The 25,395-nt window shown below is 51.9% G+C and overlaps 1 protein-coding gene across 1 annotated transcript in view; it reads right to left on the reverse strand.

The window, feature by feature from the left end:
• Positions 1–18,405: 18,405 nt before the first annotated feature.
• Positions 18,406–25,395, reverse strand: part of LOC142297346 (zona pellucida sperm-binding protein 2-like) — a 58,356-nt gene continuing 51,366 nt past the window's right edge. The window contains exons 19-21 of the mRNA XM_075341579.1: positions 20,699–20,801; positions 19,628–19,716; positions 18,406–18,447 (exon numbers count right to left, since the gene is read on the reverse strand). Coding sequence (XP_075197694.1) covers positions 19,634–19,716; positions 20,699–20,801 — 186 coding nt within the window. The 3' untranslated portion in view covers positions 18,406–18,447; positions 19,628–19,633. The remainder of the gene's footprint in view (positions 18,448–19,627; positions 19,717–20,698; positions 20,802–25,395) is intronic.

The following is a 25,395-nucleotide window of genomic DNA, read 5'->3' on the forward strand; positions in this document are numbered from 1 at the left end:
GGCGCTCGAGCCACCCACCAAATGAGCCCGGATCCGAGCGGCTCAGCTGCGGCCGAGCGCGGGGCGGTACAATCACATCTCCTTTGTTATTTGGCAGGATCCAGACTAGAAGAGATCAATGGAGTGCACACCTCAAGAGGTGAATGTGCTGGGTTTTTCTAACTTTCTCTGTGGCAAATGGACAAGAAAGTTTTATAAATCTATACCAGACATACCAATGGGTATAAGTGCAGTCAAGAGAAACCTATTGTCTGCAAAGCAGGAGGAAAAAGGAAAAAGGGTTAATGCCACGCAATTCGCCAGAATAAGATGGAAAGGTTGATAGATTAATAACTCTTTTATTCCATAGGTCTACGCGTTTCGAGGTATGAAAACCTCTTCCTCAGGACCCTTCACAACCACATCTGATGAGTGTATAATATCATATATTACCTTGTTTATTTATCTGGTAAGACCCTATCAGCGCTTTTGTTTTTCTAGCTACAATATACAGTATTAAGAGAAACCTATTGGAAAGCTTGGCAAATATTTTCATGTAGCCTTTTCAAAGATATACTGTGCGAATAAGTACAATGAGGGCCTAGACACCATTGTTGGAAAATATATTACCAGTTAGTGTTACTAGATTCTGTAGCGCCCAAGGAAGGGGATACTCGGTCCCGGGCGGTAACAGATGGGAATGTCACTCTCATGGCTGTTGCCCGGTCCCGTGCCCTGGGCCCCTTTTTGTAAGTGGTGAATATTTACAGGGGTGAAAGAGTTAATGTCATGTGACGCTACCTGCGGGTTGCGGTTAAGGATAGAGAATCGCCACTGCTAAATGTGAGTACTCCCAGAGCTGGTGGTGTTTGCAGCAATGGTGTTAGGCCTGGGAGATGATGAGGGGGTAACGGAGACCATACCAGGTTGTCTTGAACAGTCTACTCACTTGGACCCAGGAGTTGCTGGTTCAGGTGCCATGGAGTATCAGTGCCAATGTAGTGACCCAGGTTGCTCTGTCCACGGTACTCTGTTAGCAGGGTCCCCATAGCATGAAGCGTTTGGGGCCCGACTGTCCCTTTTGGGGGTACAGTCTCCTTCTCCGTACGGCGGGCAGTGCGGACCCTGTGGGGAGGTAAGTGTCCGAACCCAGATCCTAGTTTACTGCTGATGCCCCCGGATTATTTGGTTTGGCGAAGTCTGTGAAGGTGTCATCACCGGGCAGGTATTTATGAAGCCATGTAGAACTGACACCTGATCTATTGCCCTGTGCCCCATGCGTGCTTCGGTACCTGACCTGGCGACCTCTCTCCTGTGCCCCCGGGTCACCGCTGCACGGACCCAGCTCAGGCACGTCCACACACTTCCTGTGTGCCACTCTCCCTAGATTCTCTACTGACTGCTGACACCTCCCACCAGGTTAGCTAATCCCAGGGACTCGTTCCTTTCCATAGCGACCATCCCCTTACATGGTTAACCCTCTATGCCTGGTGTGGAGTAGAGAACTAGTATTTTCATTGTGCTTTGGTGGTATTGGCACTAATACTCAAGGTCCCAGGGGGTAGGTCCTGCATCCCCAAGAGGATGTGTGATGCCCTGGCAAAACCAGGTAGTCACACATTAGGTCCCCGCATAACACCTTCCCTCACAGGGTTACATACAGCTGACCTAAAACCCTAGTCACCCACCTCAGGGCAAGACAGGCACACCAGTGGGCGGGGCCAGGCGGTTAGGGAACGCCCACCTAGGGGTCTAGACAGCCCAGGGTGGGAAAAACAGTAGAAGTAGAAGAGAAGTGAAGTTGAAGTTCAAGTTGAGAGGAGTGGAGCTAGGTGTAGCTCCAGCAGAGGAGTAGCGCAAGTTGAACGGTGCCAGGGTCGGAGCCCTGGTACCTTGGCTAGGTGGCAGACGGTGGTTTCCATCGGCAGGCGACGGGAAGACGGCAGCCACAGATCCGAGGTGGACCAGGACAGGGTTGGAGCCCGCCGGTACAGACACCAGAGACCCGACCCGGAAACCATGCACAAAGGGCGTGCTCGGACCCTGAAGCCAGGACCGGGAACTAGCTAATCAACTGATTTGGGACAGGATTATTAGGTCCTGCCCCAACCAAAGTCCCAAAAGCAGACAACCACTCACAAAAAGGGATATGGCAACCCCCAGGGCCCATAGATCCCACGGTTCAGCATCAGCAGGCACGGCTCCTCAGGTACACAACAAGCCGGGAGCAGACTCCTGTGTTCCATACCGGGAAGTCCAAACAAACAACAGAATTAATGCAGAGGAAAGGACGGGGTGGGTGGGGGACCAGAGTACAACCGGCCGCGGCGGCCGGCCACCAGCACCTTGGTTTACCAAAAGACTCGTGTGATTCATTTAATTGTGAGTAACCAAACATCCCCTGGTACGTCCAAGCGCGCAAGCCCCTGCCATCGCCATACCCTGCACAGAGACACTGGGTCCCGGGGCAACCATCCCTACCCACGGAGGGGTTAACATCCAGCTGCCACTACATCTCCCCCGGGTGTCCCACAATAGCAGCAGTAGTGTCCCACTTCACCACACACCGTGGGTGGTGTCACAAACTGAATACGGCCAAGGCCATACAACTACGTCCCCCTTTTCATTTGGCGTGTCCGCGTGACCCCCGGGTCCAGAGGATCCCTCGAGCCACACAGCGGGTCTGGATCCGAGCAGCCCGGCTGCTATGCACAGATGCAGTTCCCTGTAGTGCCCTGAGGGTCTCATGGGCGCTACAATTCCATCATGGGAAATGAACCAGGGAACTTGTCCTCTTGCTGGATGTGGAGTCTGAAAACAATTTTCCCCCTGATATGGTGCAATTATCATCTGCCTCATGGAACAATTGAACAATTGCCTTCTACTGGATCATCAGATTCAACCTACTACTCAACACAATGGACCTACAGTATGGCTATATACAAATTACTTACATGTAGCTACTAAAATCCTAGTCAGATAGACACCACACATATAGTCATGGTTGAAAGTATTGCACTCTTGATATTGTTCCAGAAAATGAAGTATTTCTCCCAGAAAATCATCATAACTACTGTACTCATGTTTTGTTATTCACGTTTATTTCATTTCCCTTACTTCTAGTGGAACACTAAAAATTAAAATTGGACTTAACTTCATAAAAAAAAATCCCAAACATGGTGCAAAAAATGGTTACCACCAAAGCAGGGAGGGTGGGGAAGGGGGGGGGGGGAGAGGGAACAAAAAAAAAAAAAAAAAAGCAAAATCCCCTTTTACGCATGTGATGCTCATTCTAACTCACCGGTAGCAAGTAACTGTTGCGAATATAAAATCACGTCAACCAGATAAAAAAGGGGAGATGTTTCCTTAATCGTTGTACTGTGTGCGCGCGTCATACAAAGCATGGGGAACAGAAAGAAAAGAACTGAGAACCAAAATTGTTGAAAAATTATCGATCTCAAAGTTACAAGTCCATCTTGAGAGATCGCGATGTTCCTTTGTCCACAGCACACAACATATTCAAGAAGTTTACAACTCCTGGCACTATAAGTAAACTCTGGATAGCAAAGAAAAATTGATGAAAGGTTGCAACACAGGATAGTCTGGATAGTAGATAAGTTGCACTCAAGTTCCAAAGAAATTTAAGCTGCACAGGGTACATCTATGTCAGAGCGAGCTAGTTAACAGTTAAATAAACCGTTATGACAAAAGACCCAGGAGGACCCCACTGCTGACCCAGAAAAAGCTAGACTGCAGTTTACCAAAATGCACATGACTAAAGGCTGCTTTACACACAGCGACATCGCTAGCGATGTCGCTGCCAATCGCACCCACCCCCTGTCGTTTGTGCATCATGGGCAAATCGCTGCCCATGGCGCACAATATCGTTAGTCCCAGTCACACATATGTGACGCCCTGAGCAAGCCAGGGGTCACAGGTCATAACACCACCACACCCTACACCCCAGTTAGGAACACCAAGGCTAACCTAAAATCCTTGTTGCCTTCCTCCAGGGGCTGATGTTCACACCAGGGGGTGGGCCAGGTGGTTGGCTCCGCCCACCGAGGAGTTCACAGCCCTGGAGGCGGGAGGAACCAGGCAGATAGAGTTTGGAGGAGGAAGTGAGAGGAGTTGAAGTCTAGCTGAGGGCTAGAGTGGAGTTGAAGCTAAGGGAGTGAAGTAGAAGGAAGTAGTAGTGGAGCTAAGGAGAAAAGCTGAAGTGACAGAAAAAGTGAGAGTAGTAAAGCCTGAAGTTGTTCTGGGTGTGTGCCCCGGACAGTGACAGCAAGGTCAGCAGACGGCGGTGATAGTCTGCAGGGGGACTGCTCGGAGTTTGCTGGAAGGACCGCGGACGGGTGGTGACCCGGCGGTCTGGAGCAGTATACGAAGAACAATCAGCAGCAGGGCAGGGGCCTTTCGGATCCCGGCAAGGCTAGGAGTCGCCATAATTTGACAAATCCGTCAGTGAAGGGGACGTCTGTCTCCTAACAACCAAGTCCCGATTGAAGGCAACAGTCTAACCGTAATGGAGAGACACCGCCACCGCCAGGGCACCAGTTTCTCAGGGCCAGCGCCTGCGGGCAAAGTAGGGCTCCTCCGGCCCATATCCAAGCCGGGGAGCGGGTTACCGGTGGGAACCCATCGCAACCATCATCATCTTAGGTGCAGGAAGAAGGGACCGTCACCGTCACCTACTGGGGAAAGCAAGTGCAGCCGTCCGTGGGAACCATCTTTCCAGCCGTGTGTTTTACCGAGAACTGTGTCATCGTCTCAGGCTGAGTGAGTACCACAGTGCCGCAAGGCACAGAGCTGCCCCCGCGTCCCTGCACCCCACCAAGCCCTGCATCACCCACCTCATCACTGGGCCCCGGGACAACCAACCCCCCTACCCACGGAGGGGAGGACTCACATCTAGCTGCTCCATACCACCACTCCCGGGATCCCCATACAGAGCAGCGGTGGTGTCAACAAATCACCACAACCGTGGGTGGCGTCACAGACAATAAACAATCCAAATCCCAATCCCCTTTCACTCACGGGCAAGGAACGCCGCTCGAGTCCCCGGGATCCGGCCCATCGCTCGAGCCACCGAGCAGCGGCAGCAGCGGGCCGCAGCAGTCGGACCCGAGCAGTAGGGAGAGCGCGGCGTCCCCTCCTCCGCCCGCGACACTTGCCTGTGGGATCTCTCTGCCGTGGCGGTGGCTTTCTATCCCCCTCGTTGGGCTGTTGTCTGAGTACCCCCTGATCCACGGGCGACACATAAGCAGCTTGTAATAAATAGTCAGTCACTTCCTATTACAAAGTTTATGAAAACAAATATTGAGGGTGCCAACAATTGGAGTGGTGTGAAATGTCCAATTTCACTTCCAACCCTATTGGGGTTTTTTGTTTTGTACGTGTTGGAAGTAACACAAAAAGATATAAATGTGTATAACATTGTGTAACGTCCTGGCCGGGCCAGGTAGTCACAGATAGGGCCCCGCATTACACCAGTCCCCTAACAAGATGACAGCTGCCAAACACTAAAACTCTAGTCACCCCCCTCAGTGCTTGATGGACACACCAGGGGGCAGAGCCAGGCAGTTGGACACGCCCACCGAGGAGTTCGGATGGCCTGGGGCAGGAAAAGTAAAGTAGTCAGATTAGTTTTGGAGGTGAAGTAGAGTGGAAGCAAGTCTGTATCAGGTCTGCAACTTACTGACAGGTGCCAGGGTTGGAGCCCGGGCACCTTTGGCTAGGAGGCATACGGAGGGCCTCTGCCTGCAGGACCCAGTAAGACGGCTCGGTGGAACCGTGGTGGATCGGGAGAGGGTAGTGGCTCACCGGTACCGACCTGGGGAACAGACTCAGAAACCAGAGCACAAAGGGGGTACTCAGACCCTGAAGCTAGGTCCAGAAGCTACTGGGGGCTAGCTAATTAACTGATTGCAGCCAGGATTATAGGTTCTGTCCCACCCAAAGTCCTGACTGAAGACAACAGCCCAATGAGGGGGATAGAAAGCCACCGCCACGGCAGAGAGATCCCACAGGCCAGTGTCGCGGGCGGAGGAGGGGACGCCGCGCTCTCCCACTGCTCGGGTCCGGCTGCCGCGGCCTGCTGCTGCTCGGTGGCTCGAGCGATGGGCCGGATCCCGGGGACTCGATCGGCGCTCCTCGCCCGTGAGTGAAAGGGGATTTTTGGATGTGGGGATTGGTTATTGTCCGTGACGCCACCCACGGTTGTGGTGATTTGTTGACACCACCGCTGCTCTGTATGGGGATCCCGGGAGTGGTGGTATGGAGCAGCTAGTTGTTGTGTTGCCCCTGTGTGGGTAGGGGTTGGTGATCCCGGGGCCCAGTGATGAGGTGGGGGATGCAGGGCTTGGTGGGCGCAGGGACGTGGGGGCAGTGCTGTGCCTTGCGGCACTGTGGTACTCACTCAGCCTGAGACGTTGACACAGTTTTCGGTAAAACACACGGCTGGAAAGACGGTTCCCACGGACGGCTGCACTTGCTTTCCCCAGTAGGTGACGGTGACGGTCCCTCTGTCCTGCACTGGATATGGGCCGGAGGAGCCCTACTTTGCCCGCAGGCGCTGGCCCTGAGAAACTGGTGCCCTGGCGGTGGCGGTGTCTCTCCGTTACGGTTGGACTGTTGCCTTCAATCGGGACTTGGTTGTTTGGAGACAGACGTCCCCTTCACTGACGGAATTGGCAAATTATGGCGACTCCTAGCCTTGCCGGGATCCGAAAGGCCCCTGCCCTGGTGCTGACTGTTCTTCGTATACTGCTCCAGACCGCCGGGTCACTACCCGTCCGCGGTCCTTCCAGCAACCTCCGAGCAGTCCCCCTGCAGACTGTCACCGCCGTCTGCTGACCTTGCTGTCACTGTCCGGGGCACACAGCCGGACCAACTTCAGGCTTTACTACTCTCACTTTTTCTGTCACTCCAGCTTTTCTCTTTAGCTCCACTCCTACTTCCTTCCACTTTCACTTCCTAAACTGCTCTCTACTGTTTACTCCTTCACTTCCCTAACTGAACTCTGTTCTCTTTCCTGTCCAAACTCTAACTGCCTGGTTCTTCCCGCCTCCAGGGCTGTGAACTCCTCGGTGGGCGGAGCCAACCACCTGGCCCACCCCCTGGTTTGAACACCAGCCCCTGGAGGAAGGCAACAAGGATTTTGGTAGCTTGGGTGTTCCTAACTGGGGTGTAGGGTGTGGTGGTGTTATGACCTGTGACCCCTGGCTTGCCCAGGGCGTCACACCAGCGTCTGTGGGCAAAGGGTTCCTTAGGCGACCACAAGCCGGGGACCAGACTCCTGATGTTGCAGGCGCAGGTAGTCCACCATCACACAAACTGTGCAGGAGAAAGGCAGAGACCACCAACCGGGTGGGGGACCAGACTGCAGCCGGCTTCGGGCACCGACCACCATCACCTTGGTTTACCAGAGACTTGTGTGTTACTATTCGTGAGAACATCAGTGCCCTCCGGCCGCCCATCTCCCTGCACTGCCCAACTACTCCCCCAACAGGTCCCGGGGCCATCATCCCTACCCACGGAGGGGTTAACAACTTGCTGCGCAACATCGCCCCCGGGTGCCCCATAACCGCAGTGGTGGTGTCCACCTTCACCACAACCCGTGGGTGGCGTCACGAACTCAAACACTGCTCCGGCCGTATACCTACGTCCCCAAACCGCCAACCCCTTTTAGATCGGAGTGACCGTGGATCCCCGGGTCTGGAGACCCTCAAGCCACCCAGTGAAGGTCTGGACTCGAGCGGCTCAGCTGCCACCGAGCACGGGGCGGCACAATTGTTTTCTGAAACAATGTCAAGGTTGCCAACATTTTCACCCATGACTATGGTGAGACATGTCTTTATATAAATTACATTATAGACCATCTTAAAGTGTGCAAATTTTATTAAGCCCTGTTAAAGTGGATTTTAATTTACCTTGTCAAGTTTCCAGCTGTTTTTTTTTTTTTTTTTTTTAAAACTGCCCCATTTGAGATTTGGGTCTAGTAGTCCAGTTTTTACAAGAGGGCACAACAGGATCACAAGGGCATGTATTTTGTCTGCACTGTAATACACTTTTTGAAGGCTGACCCCATAGAATCCGGAGAGCAGCAGTGGTCTCATGAGGTCTAAGACACACAGCATGAAAAATCGGAGCGAGTGGAATGCAATAAAAACATCACATTCCGCTCAGACCAATATTAGCCTGTGTCAGCACCCATGAGCTATTGTCTCAGCCCCAATCAGACCGAGAAAACAATCACAGCATGCTGCGGGTGCAATGCGAGACTCTCGCACCCATTCAAGTCTATGGGGCGAGAGAAAGATTGCAGTGCACTCGCAGTACACCGGTGTACCGCGAGTGTAAGGCGAGAATGGCAATAGCCGGCTACGGAGGAGAGAGGGAGATAAATCCCTCCGTACCGGCCCACCCCCCGCAGCTGAGATCCGATCGCATAATCGGACCTCAGTCGCAGTGACACTCGCATGACTCTGCTCCTGCTGGGATGCCAGCGTGAGACGAGTGTCATGCGAGGATCACATTATTCCCAATGTGGCCCCGGCCTTAAGCTTAGACTGTAAAATATGATCTTCTGCACCAAAAATTCTGTTTTCTTGGCATTTTTTGCAGAGTATTAGCCTGTGTAAACTGTTGGTCAGAATGTAAATTGCAAGATATTTCCACCCCTTAATGGCTATATAAAAAAGTTTAAATAAATAAGATCACACATCCAATCTTTTATATGGCACATTGAGTGCTTAACACCCCATCCTTTTATTATCGCTGGGACTGCTAAAACCATGCTGTACATGTGCACTTCTGCTCTACTTAGCATATATCATGCAGATTCCCCATTCTTGCAATTCTGTAGAGAATGATTTTTTGCAATAAGCCCTTTAAACTGTCTTAATACAGGAAAATTAAAGGGCTTGTTCACCACTGAGTTTATAGAAAACTTTTCTTTTGTGCTGTTCTGGCAGTGTCAGCTGCAGCACATCTGGAGGAAACGAGCAGCACTATGCTCCCTCAAGATCCTAGATCTGTCTTGTCTGAAGATTTGGAGAGGGGGGGGGGGTGCAGGGACTACCCCCTAGGGACCCAGGCGTCCAGTGCTGGCAACACACAAACTCCAGAAAATCCCAGTTTTCCCCAATTATCCCCCATAAAATGGTACAAGGCTAGGGTTGGACCAATGGATAGCCGCCTAGAGGTGGAGCCAGTCCAGGCCACTAGTTGGACAATCAGACAGTGTGAGTCGGAGTTTGACAGCGGACATGAGGTGATGCACTGCCTGGGAGTGAACAGGAACCTGGTGCCCAGGACGTTAGTTGCCAGTGGAGTACTCCCAGAACTATGTGTCGCGGGCGGAGGAGGGGACGCCGCGCTCTCCCACTGTTCGGGTCCGGCTGCCGCTGCGGCTGCTGCGGCCTGCTGCTGCTGCTGCTGCTCGGTGGCTCGAGCGATGGGCCGGATCCCAGGGACTCGAGCGGCGCTCCTCACCCGTGAGTGAAAGGGGATTGGGTTTTGGGATAGTTTATTGTCCGTGACGCCACCCACGGTTGTGGTGATTAAGTGGACACCACCGCTGCTCTGTCTGGGGAGCCCGGGAGTGATGGTATGGAGCAGCCAGTTGTTGATTTGCCCCTCCGTGGGTAGGGGGTTTGGTGGTCCCGGGGCCCAGTGATGGGGTTGGTATGGTGGACAGGTGGGTATGGGGCCTGTGGAGGTGCAGGGGCGCAGGGGCAGCGCTGTGCCGCACGGCACGGAGGTACTCACTCAGCCAGTAAACACGACACAGTTCTCGGTAAACAAACGGCTGGTTGGACGGGTCCCTCGGACTGTTACGGTGCTGATGTTCCCTGCAGTTAGCGGTGACAGTCTCTTCCCTGCACCTATGTAAAGTCTTTTTGGTAGCGATGGGTTCCCACCGGTTACCCGCTCCCCGACCTGGACATGAGCCGGAGGAGCCTCTCTCTTGCCCGCAGGCGCTGGCCCTGGGAAACTGGTGCCTTGGCGGTGGCGGTGTCTCCCCTTAACGGTCGGACTGTTGCCTTCAATCGGGAGTTGGTTGTTAGGAGACAGAGGTCCCCTTCACTGACGGATTTGGAAAATTATGGCGACTCCTAGCCTTGCCGGGATCCGAAAGGCCCCTGCCCTGGTGCTGACTGTTCTTCGTATACTGCTCCGGTACTGCCGGGGCACCACCCGTCCGCGGTCCTTCCAGCAACCTCCAAGCAGTCCCCCTGCAGACTATCACCGCCGTCTGCTGACCTTGCTGTCTCAGTCCGGGGCACACACCCGGACCAACTTCAGGCTCTCTTAACTGTTCCTTTTTACTCCTTCACTCAAGCTCCTCTACCACTTCCTTCCACTTCACTCCCCTAGCTTGAACTGCCTGGTTTTCCCACCTCCAGGGCTGTGAACTCCTCGGTGGGCGGAGCCAACCGCCTGGCCCACCCCCTGGTGTGGACATCAGCTCCTGGAGGAAGCCAACAAGGATTTTAGGTTAGCCTAGGTGTACCTGCCGGAAATGTGGGGTGCATGTGATGTTGTGACCTGTGACCCCTGGCTTGCCCAGGGCATCACATATGCACCAACGGGGAACAGGACCCTAGGTCAGGCAGCGGTTCCAGGCAGGCCTGATAACACCTGCACAATGAGGAGACCATCAAGGACCTCACTGACCTTGAATTCTGGGACTCCGCAGCAAAGCGAAAACCAGGGACAGGACTAGAGACTCCAACCCCACAGGGTTCATGCTGCTGTCACGGGCGGAGGAGGGGAGGCTGCGCTCACCCACTGCTCAGGTCCGGCTGCTGCTGATCGGTGGTGGCTCGAGCGGTGAGCCGGATCCCGGGGGCTCGAGCGGTGAGCCGGATCCCGGGGGCTCGAGCGGCGTTCCTCGCCCGTGAGTGAAAAGGGGTGGTTTGGTTTAGGGATATTGTCCGTGATTCCACCCACAGTCGTGGTGAGGTTGGTGACACCACCGCCGCTCTGGACGGGGATCCCGGGAGCGGTGACAAGGAGCAGCTTAGATGTTTTCTCCCCTCCGTGAGTATGGGGGGGTTGTTGTCCCGGGGCCCCGGTAAGGGGGTAGGGGTGGATGGCAGGCGGATCATGGGGGCAGCGCTGTGCCGCACGGCACGGTGGTACTCAGCCAGTAATTTACACAGAGTCTCTGGTCAAACAAACGGCTGGATGGATGGGTCCCACAGACGGCTGCGGTGTTTTTCCCCTGACCCCAGGTGGGTAGTGTAAGTCCTTTCCTGCCCCTTCGTGTACGCTCTCTCCTGCGCTCCGGTTTCCAGCTGGCTCCCCGGTTCGGTACCAGTGGGCCACCGCCCAGCCCCGGCTACCTACGGTTCCACCAAGACTGTCTTCCCGGCTCCTGCAGATGGCCACCACCGTCTGCCTCACTGGCTACACAAGGGACCTAAGCTCCAACCTAGGCCCCAGTCTGCATCTGCCTCTCTGCAGACCTCCTCTCTCTTCCTCTGCCTGGACTTGTCTGAGCTGGTTTTTGCCTCAGGCCAGCTAGACTCCTCGGTGGGCGTGCCTATCTGCTTGACTCCGCCCACCTGGTGTGTGTCTGAACCCGAGGGAAGAAATCAGGTCTCACTGGGGATGACTGCTGTGAACTGGTGGGGGGGATGTTGTTACCTGTGGCCCCTGGCTTGTCCAGGGCGCCACACTACAGTCATACAGACTGCAGTAGAAGACCACTAGACGGGGACCCACCAAGCAGAGACAGGTGCAGGGGAAGAAGGCAGCTTACTAAACTGGGACCTGAAGGTGAAGCCAGCCAACCTCAGGTGACCAGTTGCCACCAGAAAGTGAGTAAAGAACCAATTGCACTGGACCCCTTGTGTGGCCTACCTTCTTCCAACATTCGTCACATCACCTACATTCTGGGGCCCGGCCCTGCTTGCGGAGGGCCTACCATCCAGGCTGGCATTAACACCAGACCAAGTAATGGACATTGTGCAGCGATGGCTCCATCCACATAGTCGCAACACCGCAAGTAGTGTCACATGTGATTCTAATCTCCTGTAAATATTCCCCTTTTCAAAATGGCCCAGGGCACGGAACCGTGCAACGGCCACCAAAGTGACATTCCCCAGTTGTACACTGCCTGGGACCAAGTACCCCATAACCCTGGGCGACACTATAGTGCAACCTATTGGAGGTAGCAATCCTAACAAAGTCAAATGTGACCCTTTAAAGTGCCTTGTTATAGGACTTAGGATTTTGCCTGATCAGAACCTCAATTTGCAGACACAGGTTCAAGGTTGGTTGTGCCTGGTCAGTGCAAAGTATGAGAGGCGAACTGTAGTGCCACCTACTTCCTCACTGAAGAATTTGCATATTTCCCAGAGGAAAAAAGTGTGTCACCCACCTGTAGGTCACCCCAGGGACACCACATTGTCTCCACTTGCTGGTATTTCTGGCCACAGGTATGTCAGGTTTATTTACATGGGAGTTGTGACGCCACTCACGGTTTGTGGTCCGGGATATGGGTAACTGCCGCTGCAGGTTTAACGAGCGTCTGGGGCTGATTGAATCTGCAGTCTGATGGTGTGGCCTCCCATGAGTGAGGCTGGCCCCAGGGACTCTGGTACATAGAACAGGTCCCAGAATAACTCAGTCAGTCCAAGATTTTTCAACTTGTTTTACTCACTTTCAGATATTCTGTAAGGAACCCGGGCGATGTTGAGATAAACCAGGAGGAACCAGGTATCCTTTAGGCTGGTCTAAGGGTAACCGTTAACACTCCTTCCTAGCACTTCTTATTTCGGATAACCCCTGACTTGAAGTACCGTGGGATTCATCCAGGGAAGTCACTACTGCCTTTTCTCCCCTTTTTAGCCCGTTTGCCGGCAGCGTGGACCAAGGAAGATGGCTCCAGGCTCAATCCTCCTTTTGGGCCCCCTCGTTGCTGCTGGGGCTCGGACTCTGGTTGGTGTGGGACTTGTTACACACACACACACACACACACACACACACACACACACACACACACACACACACACACACACACACACACACACACGTAGGTTTAGCAGATCAGTAAATCGACATCTACTAGGCACCTGCTACCCATGTGTGACACCCTGGGCAAGCCAGGGGTCACAGGTCATTGCACCACCACACCCTACACCCCAGTTAGGCACATCAAAGCTAACCAAAAATCCTTGTTGCCTTCCTCCAGGGACTGATGTTCACACCAGGGGGTGGGCCAGGCGGTTGGACCGCCGAGGAGGACACAGCTCTGGAGGCAGGAAGAACCAGGCAGATTAGCTCAGGGGGAACTTGAGTAAACAGCTAAGTGGAAGTGAAGTAGAAGTGGAAGTGGTAAAGGAGGAGTAGGAGAAGATGAAAGAAGGTGAAAGGTGACAGAAAGAAAGCCTGAAGTAGTCCAGCTGTGTGCAGGACAGGGTCAGCAAAGTCAGCAACAGCAGTGACTGTCTGGCGGGGGACTGTTTGGAAGTTCCTGGAAGGACCGCGGACGGGTAGTGGCCCGGCGGTCTGGAGCAGTGTACCTAAGGACAGTCAGCACCAGGGCAGGGGCCTCTCGGACCCCGGCAAGGCTAGGAGTCGCCATAATTTGCCGAATCCGTCAGTGAAGGGGACGTAGATCCCCCCAACAACCAAGTCCCCGATTGAAGGCAACAGCCCAACCATTGTAGCAGAAACACTGCCACCGCCAGGGCACCAGTTTCTCAGGGCCAGCGCCTGCAGGCAAAGAGTAGAGCTCTTCCGGTCCAGCTTGAAGCCGGGGAGCGGGTTACCGGTGGGAACCCATCGCTACCAACACAGAAACAAAAAGGTGCAAGGAAAAGGGACATCACTGTCACCTACTGGGAGAGCAAGTGCAGCCGTCCGTGGGAACAGTCTTTCCAGCCGTGTGGTTTACCGTAAAACTGTGTCAACGTCTCAGGCTGAGTGAGTACCACAGTGCCGCAAGGCACAGCGCTGCCCCCCGCGTCCCTGCGCCCACCAGGCCCTACACCTTCAACACCATCACTGGGCCCCGGGATCACCAACCCCTACCCACGGAGGGGCAACACAAAACCTGGCTGCTCCGCATCACCATCCCCGGGATCCCCATATTGAGCAGCGGTGGTGAAATCCCCACGACCGTGGGTGGCGTCACGGACAATAAACAATCCCCACACCCAACAAACCCCTTTCACTCACGGGCGAGGAGTGCCGCTCGAGAACCCCCGGGATCCGGCCTACAGCTCGAGCCACCACTGAGCAGCGGCCGCCGGACCCGAGCAGAAGGGGGTGAGCGTAGTGTGCCGACACCCTCCTCCCCGCCCGCGACACATGCGTGCCTAGTCACCAGGAGTCTCCGTACTCAACCAGCTGACTTCCTCAGCGTCTTTCTGATTGACTTGCTGGTAACCATTCTCCCCCGCTAACATTCACATGTGCAGGGTCTGACTAGCGTGTCACACATCTTAGTTTCTCAACCCTCTTTTTTCTGCGCCTTCTGCTCCAGACTGGCTAACTCCTCCTACTTTCCTTACAGCCACTGCCACCTTAGCTGAGATGTGGAGGCACGCCCCCTCTCGGGTCTGCCCAAGGGTCCCCTCTAAGGTGTGGGAGACCTGGTTGCTATGCGTTTGTGCATACACACCCTATTCCAGCCTTCAGGATTACCTGGAGGTACTGCCCCAGCATGTGTACTCAGTGGCGCCTGACCAGGTCAGGGTCACCACAGCATTGCAGCTTAATTTCCTCACCACTGGCATGGTGTCAGTCTCTGCAAGGAGAAAAGCCCGTCTTAACCTCTTAAAGCCAGATCAGATCTCATACTTTACACTGACAAGGGACAACCATCTGAAAACACCATGTCTGCAAATTGAGGTTCTGATGTGGCAAAAATCCTAAGTCACATTACAAGGCTCATTAAAAGGGTCACTTGACTTTTAGAATTGTAACCTCCAATAGGTGGCACTAGTGTAAAAGGGCACTTTACACACTACAATATATCTTACAAATGTGTCGGCAGGGTCACGTCGTAAGTGATGCACATCCGGCATCGTAAGTTACATTGTAGCATGCAACAGCTACGTGCGATTGCAATTGAACATTTTACCGTTCATCGCATGCACGTCGTTCAATTCCTAACAATTGAACGTCAGGTTGTTAATGTGGCGCCCTGGACAAGCCAGGTCGTCACAGGTACTACACCACCACACCCCACACTCCCGGTCAGGCACACCGGTCAGACAAAACCCCTTGTTGCCTCCCTCCAGGGGCTGATGTTCACACCAGGGGGTGGGCCAGGCGGTTGGTCCCACCCACCGAGGAGTTCACAGTCCTGGAGGCAGGAAAAGAGCTCAGTTTTAGTTTAGTTTTCGGAAGTGGTAAAGGAGGAGAGAGTTCAGTTGTGGAGTGGAGAGAGTTTAGTTTGAGAGTTGAAAGTGGAAGGAAAGAAAGTGGCAGTAGAGCAGACTGAAGTTGGTCCAGGTGTGTGGGCCGGACGGAACAGCAAGGTTGGCAGACAGTGGTGATGTGGCGCCCCTGACCTGGTCAGGCACCACTGAGTACTGCACCCATGCTGGGGACAGTACAATACAGGTAATCCAGAAGGCTGACAGGGGTGTGGAACACAGGCGCATAGTGATCAGGTCTCACACATGTACCCATGAGAGGACCCCTGGGGATCCCAGGAGGGGGAAAAGCCTTCACCTTCACTGGAATAGTGGAGGGGGCCAAAAGCCTCCATCTCCTCTCAAGGGGTGTGGTAAGAGAGTCTGGTTGCTAGGTGGCGTAGGCAAGAACAGGAGAGGAGGGGCAGTGAGTCAGTTAGAGCAGAACTCCAGAGGGCTCAGTGAGGAGCAGACCTGTGGGGTTGATGCTGTCTAACAGCGCCCGCGCAGTGGCTACTGACGGGGGAGAACGGTCAACTAGGAGTGCTACCTGAAAGCCAGCTTCAGCTAGAGAGAAAGCACGGAGTGGGAAGTAAGGAGACTGCTAGAGAGCACCAGGCCCAACCGGGCGGCAGATCCCGAAGCGAAGATAGATCCACCTTTCTTCTGCTAAACCTGCCGGTGTGGGGCTCTCAAAGCCCACACCACAACACCACAAAAGCCGCAGCCACGTAACCGCAGTGAGGGCCCATAGGTCACAGGAGGCAAGCAGCTGGAGTGGCCTGGTCCGGGGAACAAGCAAACGGCGAACAAAAGGGGGAGAGAGGCTGCAGCATCTTCCCTGGGTGACCCCCATAGGGACTCAAAGTCGGGGTCACCCCAAACCACCAAGGGCTAAGGAAGGAGAGTTGGTAGTCACCCTCATAAAGTCAGCCTGAAGGATACCTGGTTCCCACCTGGTTCATCTCAGCTACGCCCGGGCTACTCACCCTGCCATCAAATGTGAGTAAAGCCCTTGAAAGACAGTTCTGCCTGTGTGAGTCATTCTGCGACTTGTGGTACTACGCACCTACATCGGGCCCTGGGGCTTGCCTCACTCTCAGGAGGCTATTCCAACTAACTGCACATACCATCAGCCCCAGGCGACCCTCAACCTGCAGTGGCGGTCCCTACTGGCCGCAATACTGAGAGTGGCGTCACGATTAAAACAGAAGATTTCCTACCAGTGACGGAGATCCAGCCGAGTGGAGTCCCTGAAGGTAATGCACCGACACTACACCTGTGGGGCTTCACAGTGACCGTCTGCAGGAGTGGCCTATCTGAGCCAACCATAAGAACCGTGGACGGGCGGTGGCCCGGCGGTACGCAAAGAGAAGCCAGCACCATCCGGCAGGAACTTGCGGACCCCGGCAAGGCAAGGAGTCGCTGTGAATTTGCCAGATTCGTTAGCGAAGGGAACCTCCTGGGTTTCCCAGCAGCCAAGTCCCGAAAGAAGGCAACAGTCCAACCGAGAGTGGGAAACAGTCACCGCCAAGGCTACAGTTCCCAGGGCCAGAGTCTGCGGGCAAAGGGGGCTCCTTCAGCACACATCTTAGCTGGGGAGCGGGTTACCGGTGAGAACCCATCGAAACCGTTATACTACACAGGTGCAGGGAAAGGCAACCACCACCAACCTGCCGGGAGACAGCACCGCAGCCGCCCGTGGGACCAGTCCATCCAGCAGTTTGTTTAATCAGAGACTGTGTCCATCATTGGGCTTAGTGAGTACCACCGTGCCGTGCAGCACAGCGCTGCCCCTGCAACCCTGCACCTTGCCAGGCCCCGAAACCCGCCTGCCAACCATCCCTACCCCATCACCGGGCCCCGGGACAACCAAACCACCTACCCACGGAGGGGAGAAAACATCCTAGCTGCTCCCCGTCAACGCTCCCGGGATCCCCGTCCAGAGCAGCGGTGGTGCTACCAACCTCACCATAACCGTGGGTGGCGTCACGGACAATAAATCCCCAAAAACCATCCTTTCACTCACGGGCGAGGAACGCTGCTCGAGTTCCTGGGATCCGGCCCACCACTCGAGCCACCACTGAGCAGCAGCAGTAGCCGGACCCGAGCAATGGGAGAGCGCAGCGTCCCCTCCTCCGCCCGCGACACAACTGCTCAACCGTGAAGGGAAATAGTCCCTGCCAAGGCTACAGTTCCCAGGGCCAGAGCCTGCGGGCAAAAGGGGCTCCCTCGGCATCTATCCATGCTGGGGAGCGGGTTACCGGTGGGAAGCCATCGGGACCGAAAACACTCTACAGGTGCAGGGAAAGGCAGTCACCGCCAACCTACCAGGAGTGACCACCGCAGCCGTCTGCGGAACCCATCCAGCAGTTTTACCAGAGACTCCGTGTACGTTACTGGCTGAGTGAGTACCACAGTGCCGTCTGGTACCGCGCTGCCCCCGCACCCCAAACCCTGCCATCCACCCTCCAGTTACCCTCACTGGGCCCCGGGACCACCCAAAAACCCCTTACCCACGGAGGGGAGAGAAACATCTCGGCTGCTCCCTGTCATCGCTCCCGGGATCCCCGTCCAGAGCAGCGGTGGTGTCCCAACCTCACCACCCACTGGTGGTGTCACGAACCGACTTCCCCAATCCCAAAAACTACCCCCTTTCACTCACAGGCGAGGAGCGCCGCTCGAGTCCCCGGATCCAGCCCACCGCTGGAGCCACCGAGCAGCAAGCAGCGGGCTGCAGCAGCGCCGGACCCGAGCGCCAGCGAGAGCGCAGCAGCGATGGCCCCCTCTCTGCCCGCGACACAAGTGTTCATGTACAGAACAGCTACTGGATTATCACAGGGTCCCTCCTTGTCTAGTGGTGCCCAAAAACCTCTCCAATGCATGAGAAAAGCAATGATTGTTAGGGTCCTGCTGGAGATTTTGCATTGTGGTCCACAAGCTTACGCCACTAGATGTAGGTTTAATATAAAACTTAAATCTAAGTGTAAAAGAACAGAACACACCGCACAAGTTATCCCCAGGCAATTTTATTATTAACAAAAATAAGTGCCTTCTAAAAATGTTCAACTTTGTCATTGAAGATTCTGAACTGAAAAAAAAAAAAAAAAAAAAAGTTAGTGAAAGGAAATGAGATTCATTATCACATTTTTTTCAAATTAATTAGAGCAGTCCTGTTGTGTCAACTAGGAAGAGTTGTAGACCGCTTAATCTGTAGAATAGCGACATCGCCTTACCGTATTTTTCGGATTATAAGACGCACTTTTCCTCCCACAAATTTGGGAGGAAAAATGAGGGTTGTGCCTTAAAATATGAATATAGCTTACTGGGATGTGGAGAATTGGCGGGGGGCTGTCTGTGTGCGGGTGGCCAGATGTCTGCATGCAGGCAGCTGCCTCTGTGCGGACTGGAGTGGCTGTGCGGCAGATGTCACAGATTGTCCGCGGTCCTGGCTTAAAAAGATGGCACCGGGAGTCAGTGTGCGCAGATTGAGCTCTTGGATGAGCACTCCATCTGCGCACATGCTACTCCAGGCACCATTTTTGAAGCCTGGACAGCCGCCAGCATCAGGGACACTCGCCGCAGCAGCATGGTCCACCACACAACCACTGCAGCTTCCGCTGCCAGCACTGACCTGCCGCCGCCAGCACAGCCTCTATCTCCTTTGACCCCACTCTGGTAAGACAACACTGGAATATATTTATTATATACGGGCGGCACGGTGGCTCAGTGGTTAGCACTGCAGTCTTGCAGCGCTGGGGTCCTGGGTTCAAATCCCACCAAGGACACCATCTGCAAAGAGTTTGTATGTTCTCCCCGTGTTTGCGTGGGTTTCCTCCGGGTTCTCCGGTTTCCTCCCACACTCCAAAAACATACAGATAGGGACTCTAGATTGTGAGCCCCAATGGGGACAGTATTGCCAAGGTATGTAAAGCGCTGTGGAATTAATAGCGCTATATAAATGAATAAAATTATTATTATTATTATTATTATTTAAATTTTTTTTTTTTTTTTTTTTTTTTAAAACCTTTAAATTTTGGGGCGAGTCTTATAAAATGAAAAATATGGTATATTGATACATTACATGTTGGGTACAATTTTTCATAATATTGTACTCTACACTAGTCTCCATCGTGGGGCTTACCAGTTGTTTAGCATATCCCAATTCAACAAAAAAACAAAAAAAAAAAAAACACAAACCACACACCACTAAACTTTACACTTTCCCCATAAAGTCAATATTCATAGGAAAGTTTTATCCACAGGCTTACACTGCTTTATGTCTCCATTGTTGATGCCAGTAAGAAAAGTTCTCCAGAAGAAACCCTTTTGGGCTCACTGTCTGCATCCACACTCCGCCCTGGCAAAGATAGAGAAAAAAAAACAAATAAAATTACTGGGGTGTAGGGGGTCAAAAAATTACCCTTGGGCACATAGACCCCGCTTAACTATTGTGGCCCAGTGCAGGGGGCCACCGCCAGTAGCACGTTCAGTTGCAATGCTGGCACCAGAGAAGCTCTGCACAGTTCTACTAATGCCACCAGCCAGAGGCAAGCATCTGACATTGATGCATGATGTCTGCTGCTTGCCTCTGATTGGCCAGCAGCTGCCATTGGTATAGATTTGTACAGCACTTGTCTGGGCAGCCAATAGAGCTGAGAAAATGCTGACAGTAGTAGTCCCCAACAGCAGCTGAGCGCATTTGCGGGCTGCAAAAAGCAGCCTCAGTGGCTTCATGTTTGAGACCTCCTGCTCCAATTGGTAAAGTGAGATGCCCTGTTGGCACAAACCAGAATGTTTTCTAAAACCCCCACAAGGGGGTATTACGGTACTATTAGGTTATTACTGTCATTCTTTACAGTGCACAGAATATACGGGCCATTGTTAAAGTGTGTCATGGATTGTATTAAAGTTCCCCACATCACATGTGCCCATGAGAATCACTTCAGGAAAAAAGTATAATTTAATTATTGTAAACTTGATTTAGTTCAAGTTTGGAAGTTATCCACAATTAGATTTTTTTGGGGGGGGGGGGGGGGGGGGGGGAAATGTTCCAATTGCTGATGTTTTGGCAGTTGAACCCCCATCAATTTCAACAAATAGGGCTCTGAGAGCTACTGAATGAGGCTGAGGTAGATCATTTAATCTCCAATCTATTCATCCTTTGAGTGCAAAGACCAGCTGTGGGCACTGTACTTGGCCAGGGTCTCAGACCAGGAGGTGCACATGGTCCATCATGGTGTCCAGAACCCTTTTGGTTCATTCAGGGCTCTTAAGTAAACCTTAGATTCGCTTAGAAGGGTTTCAGGCACAATAGATTCAAACCAAAAAGAAGAAATTACCCAGTCTTTGCCGGTCAGGTATACAGGATCCTATTTCCGTGCAGACTGGATCAGAGGCCAGGTTGGAAGAATCGCAGATAATCACATCACAATGAAAGTAAATCTGTGAAGCAAAGCCATAATGTTATCACCTAGGGCAGGGGTTCTGTGCACCAACCTCACCTTCTATTTGAATAGTCCACACCAGTGTGTTGATGTCACTTAGAACATATGGCCATGGAGACTCACCCCTAATGTAAAGTACTAGACTAGGCAATACTGTAACCTACTCCCTTCTACCCAGGGCTGCCATCAGGACTATTACAACCCTGACTTGTGTAGGGGGCTCCGTGTTGATGGGGGCCCGGCCATGCTTGAGCTACTTAGCTTTATTAAGCTCTGGTAAGCAACCCCCCCCGCCCCCCCTTCGCCAAGCTCCAGCCGCAGTAGGCGGCCTGGCAGTGTTTCAGCCACTACATATGACTGGTGCATGCGAAGCCCTTCTAGGGCATCACATGCAAATTAGCCATGTGGCCAGAAGCAAGGCGAGTGGAGCAAAGCAGGGAGGCTGCATGTGATTAAGTGATCACACTGCTTCAGGCAACGCAGAGGTAACAAGGATGTGGCATCTGGCAGGGACAGGTAGGCGCTCCAAGAGCTGAAGATCCGAGGGGGTTTTGGTGGGGCCTGCAGTACCCAGCCTGTGTCTTGCTTTAGCTGGATGCGGGTCGGAGGGTGCACATCCAGCATAAATGCATGGTGGCTCAGATTATACCATGCAACATGGGAGCTGGGGAGGGCAAGTACATTTTTTTGCAGGAGACAAAGAAAAAAGGAGAGGCCATGGAAGGGGATGTATACAAGGAGAGCATATATACCAAGGAGAAACCAGGATGGGTGACATACCAGAATGTGCCCAGGAGGGGAATATACATACCATGATGGGATGATTGATAGATACATACATACATGCAGTGCCTACAAGTAGTATTCAACCCCCTGCAGATTTAGCAGGTTTGATAAGATGCAAATAAGTTAGAGCCTGCAAACTTCAAACAAGAGCAGGATTTATTAACAGATGCATAAATCTTTCAAACCAACAAGTTATATTGCTCAGTTAAATTAATAAATTTTCAACATAAAAGTGTGGGTCAATTATTATTCAACCCCTAGGTTTAATATTTTGTGGAATAACCCTTGTTTGCAATTACAGCTAATCATCGTCTTTTATAAGACCTGATCAGGCCGGCACAGGTCTTGGAGTTATCTTGGCCCACTCCTCCATGCAGATCTTCTCCAAGTTATCTAGGTTCTTTGGGTGTCTCATGTGGACTTTAATCTTGAGCTCCTTCCACAAGTTTTCAATTGGGTTAAGGTCAGGAGACTGACTAGGCCACTGCAACACCTTGATTTTTTCCCTCTTGAACCAGGCCTTGGTTTTCTTGGCTGTGTGCTTTGGGTCGTTGTCTTGTTGGAAGATGAAATGACGACCCATCTTAAGATCCTTGATGGAGGAGCGGAGGTTCTTGGCCAAAATCTCCAGGTAGGCTGTGCTATCCATCTTACCATGGATGCGGACCAGATGGCCAGGCCCCTTGGCTGAGAAACCGCCCCACAGCATGATGCTGCCACCACCATGCTTGACTGTAGGGATGGTATTCTTGGGGTCGTATGCAGTGCCATCCAGTCTCCAAACGTCACATGTGTGGTTGGCACCAAAGATCTCGATCTTGGCCTCAGACCAGAGAACCTTGAACCAGGTCTGTCTCAGAGTCCTCCAAGTGATCATGAGCAAACTGTAGACGAGCCTTGACATGACGCTTTGAAAGTAAAAGGTACCTTACGGGCTCGTCTGGAAAGGAGACCATTGCGGTGGAGTACGTTACTTATGGTATTGACTGAAACCAATGTCCCCACTGCCATGAGATCTTCCCGGAGCTCCTTCCTTGTTGTCCTTGGGTTAGCCTTGACTCTTCGGACAAGCCTGGCCTCGCGCCGAGTGGAAACTTTCAAAGGCTGTCCAGGCCGTGGAAGGCTAACCGTAGTTCCATAAGCCTTCCACTTCCGGATGATGCTCCCAACAGTGGAGACAGGTAGGCCCATCTCCTTGGAAAGGGTTTTGCACCCCTTGCCAGCCTTGTGACCCTCCACGATCTTGTCTCTGATGGCCTTGGAATGCTCCTTTGTCTTTCCCATGTTGACCAAGTATGAGTGCTGTTCACAAGTTTGGGGAGGGTCTTAATTAGTCAGAAAAGGCTGGAAAAATATAATTAAATCCAAACATGTGAAGCTCATTGTTCTTTGGTTCCCCTAAAGTATTAAGAAGTATTTCAGGCACAAACAGAATTCTTGTGGTTTGAGGGGTTGAATAATAAATGACCCTCTGAATAAACTTTTCACAATTTAAAAAAAAATAAAAAAAAGAAATTCTTTTTTGCTGCAGTGCATTTCACACTTCCTGATCTACAGTCCAAATGTCACAATGCCAAGTTAATTCCGAATGTGTAAACCTGCCAAATCTGCAGGGGGTTGAATACTACTTGTAGGCACTAATTATATCTATGGAGGTGCAGGTTGTGTGAGGAATAGTATACAAAGGGGCAGTGTACTTGAAGGATATTATACAGAGAGAGTGTGTGTGAGTGTAAGATTACACGTGGTCAAAATTGTTGGTCTCTCGTTTAATGAAAAAACCCCATGGTGGTCACAGAACGCTTGAATCTGAGGGAAAAAAAAAAAAAAAAAGTGAAATGGGCCTGGACAGAAATGATAGTACCCTCCTTAACTTAATATTTTGTTGCAGCCTTTTGAGGCAATCACACGATTCATGTAACTGTCAGTGATACTTCTGCACCTCGCCACAGGTATTTTGGCCACTCAAGAGCAATCAGCTCCAGTTGTCTCGTGTTTGAAGGTTGCCTTTTCCAGCATGTTTCAGCTCTTTCTGAAGATGCTCAATAGGATTTAAGTCAGGGCTCATAGGCCACTTCAGAATAGTACAATGTTTTCCTCTTAGCCATTGTTGGGAGTTTTTAGCTGTGTTTTGGGTCATCCTGTTACAAAACCCATGTCCTGCGACCAAGACCAAGCTTTGACACTAGAAAAGGAAAAGGGTAGCGCATATGAGACGCACCCGTGGGCTGGAGTTAATAAAAATTGTATTTGCTCACCTGATGAGGTTGTGCGCCCCCGCACAACCCCGGTGGTAGGTGGATGGATAATCCCTCCGGAGTGGGGGCTGTCTCTGCTGGCGTTGCAGTTTATGCACTGAATGGATCCGGGTTAGGAATCGCTGCTGGCTCCTAGGATTCTCCGGCACCTTAGATCCTGGAGCTTCTGTGCGATCCTCAGTCCTTCAGGTTGGAGTGGTTCAAATTTTGCCTGGCAGGTCCTGTTCCTCAAAGCAGCTCTGGCCGAATTCCCTTAGTGGGAGTGTGGATATAATGAATTAAAATTTCGGTCTGGTTGAGCGCTAATGAATGGGCTGCCAGCTTTGTAGATGATTTGTTTTATTATTAATAGTAATAAAAAGGATAAACTCCTGTTTTATACAACGCGTTTCAGCAAAGTCTTGCTTTCCTCAGGTATCATATCAGATACCTGAGGAAAGCAACAGAGTGCTGAAACGCGTTGTATAAAACAGGAGTTTATCCTTTTTATTACGATTAATAATAAAACAAATCATCTACAAAGCTGGCAGCCCATTCATTAGCGCTCAACCAGACCGAAATTTTAATTCATTACAAGCTTTGACACTAGGCAGCACATCTCTAGAATCCCTTGATAGTCTAGAGATTTCATTGTACCCTGCACAGATTCAAGACACCCTGTGCCAGATGCAGCAAAGCATCCCCAGAACATAACAGAGCCTCCTCTATGTTTCACAGTAGGCGTGTTCAGCTCCATGTTCACAGATTGAAAAATTAAGCATATCAAGAGAAAATTTACCATGACAAAAAGTTCCATTTTGGTCTCATCTGTTCATAGGACATTCTCCCAGAAGCTTTGTGGCTCGTCAACATGCAGTTTGGCAAATTCTGGTCTGGCTTAATGATTTTTCGTCAATGGTATCCTCCTTGGTAGTCTCACATGAAGTCCACTTGGGCTCAAACAACGGATGGTGCAATCTGACGCTGATGTTCCTTGAGCTTGAAGTTCACTTTAATTTCTTTAGAAGTTTTTCTGGGCTTGTTACCATTTGTATTATCCATCTTTTTGATTTGTCATACATTTTCCTACTGCAGCCATATCCAGGGAGGTTGGCTATAGTCCCATGGATCTTAAATTTCTGATTAAATATGTGCAACTGTAGTCACAGGAACCTCAAGCCGCTTTGAGATTGTCTGATGACCTTTACCATGCTTTTCTTTCTAATCTCCGGAGACAAGTTTCCTTCACTTCCGCTGGTCCATGTTGTGTGGTACACACCATGTCTTCAAACAGCACAGTGAGTATCTGTAGCCCTATATATGCACACTGACTAAAAGATTGTAGACACCTGCAATGCTAATTAGTGGACACCTTGATTTAACAGGTCCCTTTTGTTACAATTTTAGGGGTACCATAATTTGTCCAAGTCCATTTCACGTTTTCTTTTTTTAAAATTACACTGAAGGATGGTTGAAAAGCAATGTCTGACTTTCATTTTCAGAGATAGTTATTTTTTGTCAGATTCAAGTTGACCATTGCGGATTTTTTCTCATTAAATGAGGGGTACC

Source organism: Anomaloglossus baeobatrachus, chromosome 3 (genome assembly GCF_048569485.1).
Source record: "Anomaloglossus baeobatrachus isolate aAnoBae1 chromosome 3, aAnoBae1.hap1, whole genome shotgun sequence".
Lineage (NCBI taxonomy): Eukaryota > Metazoa > Chordata > Amphibia > Anura > Aromobatidae > Anomaloglossus > Anomaloglossus baeobatrachus.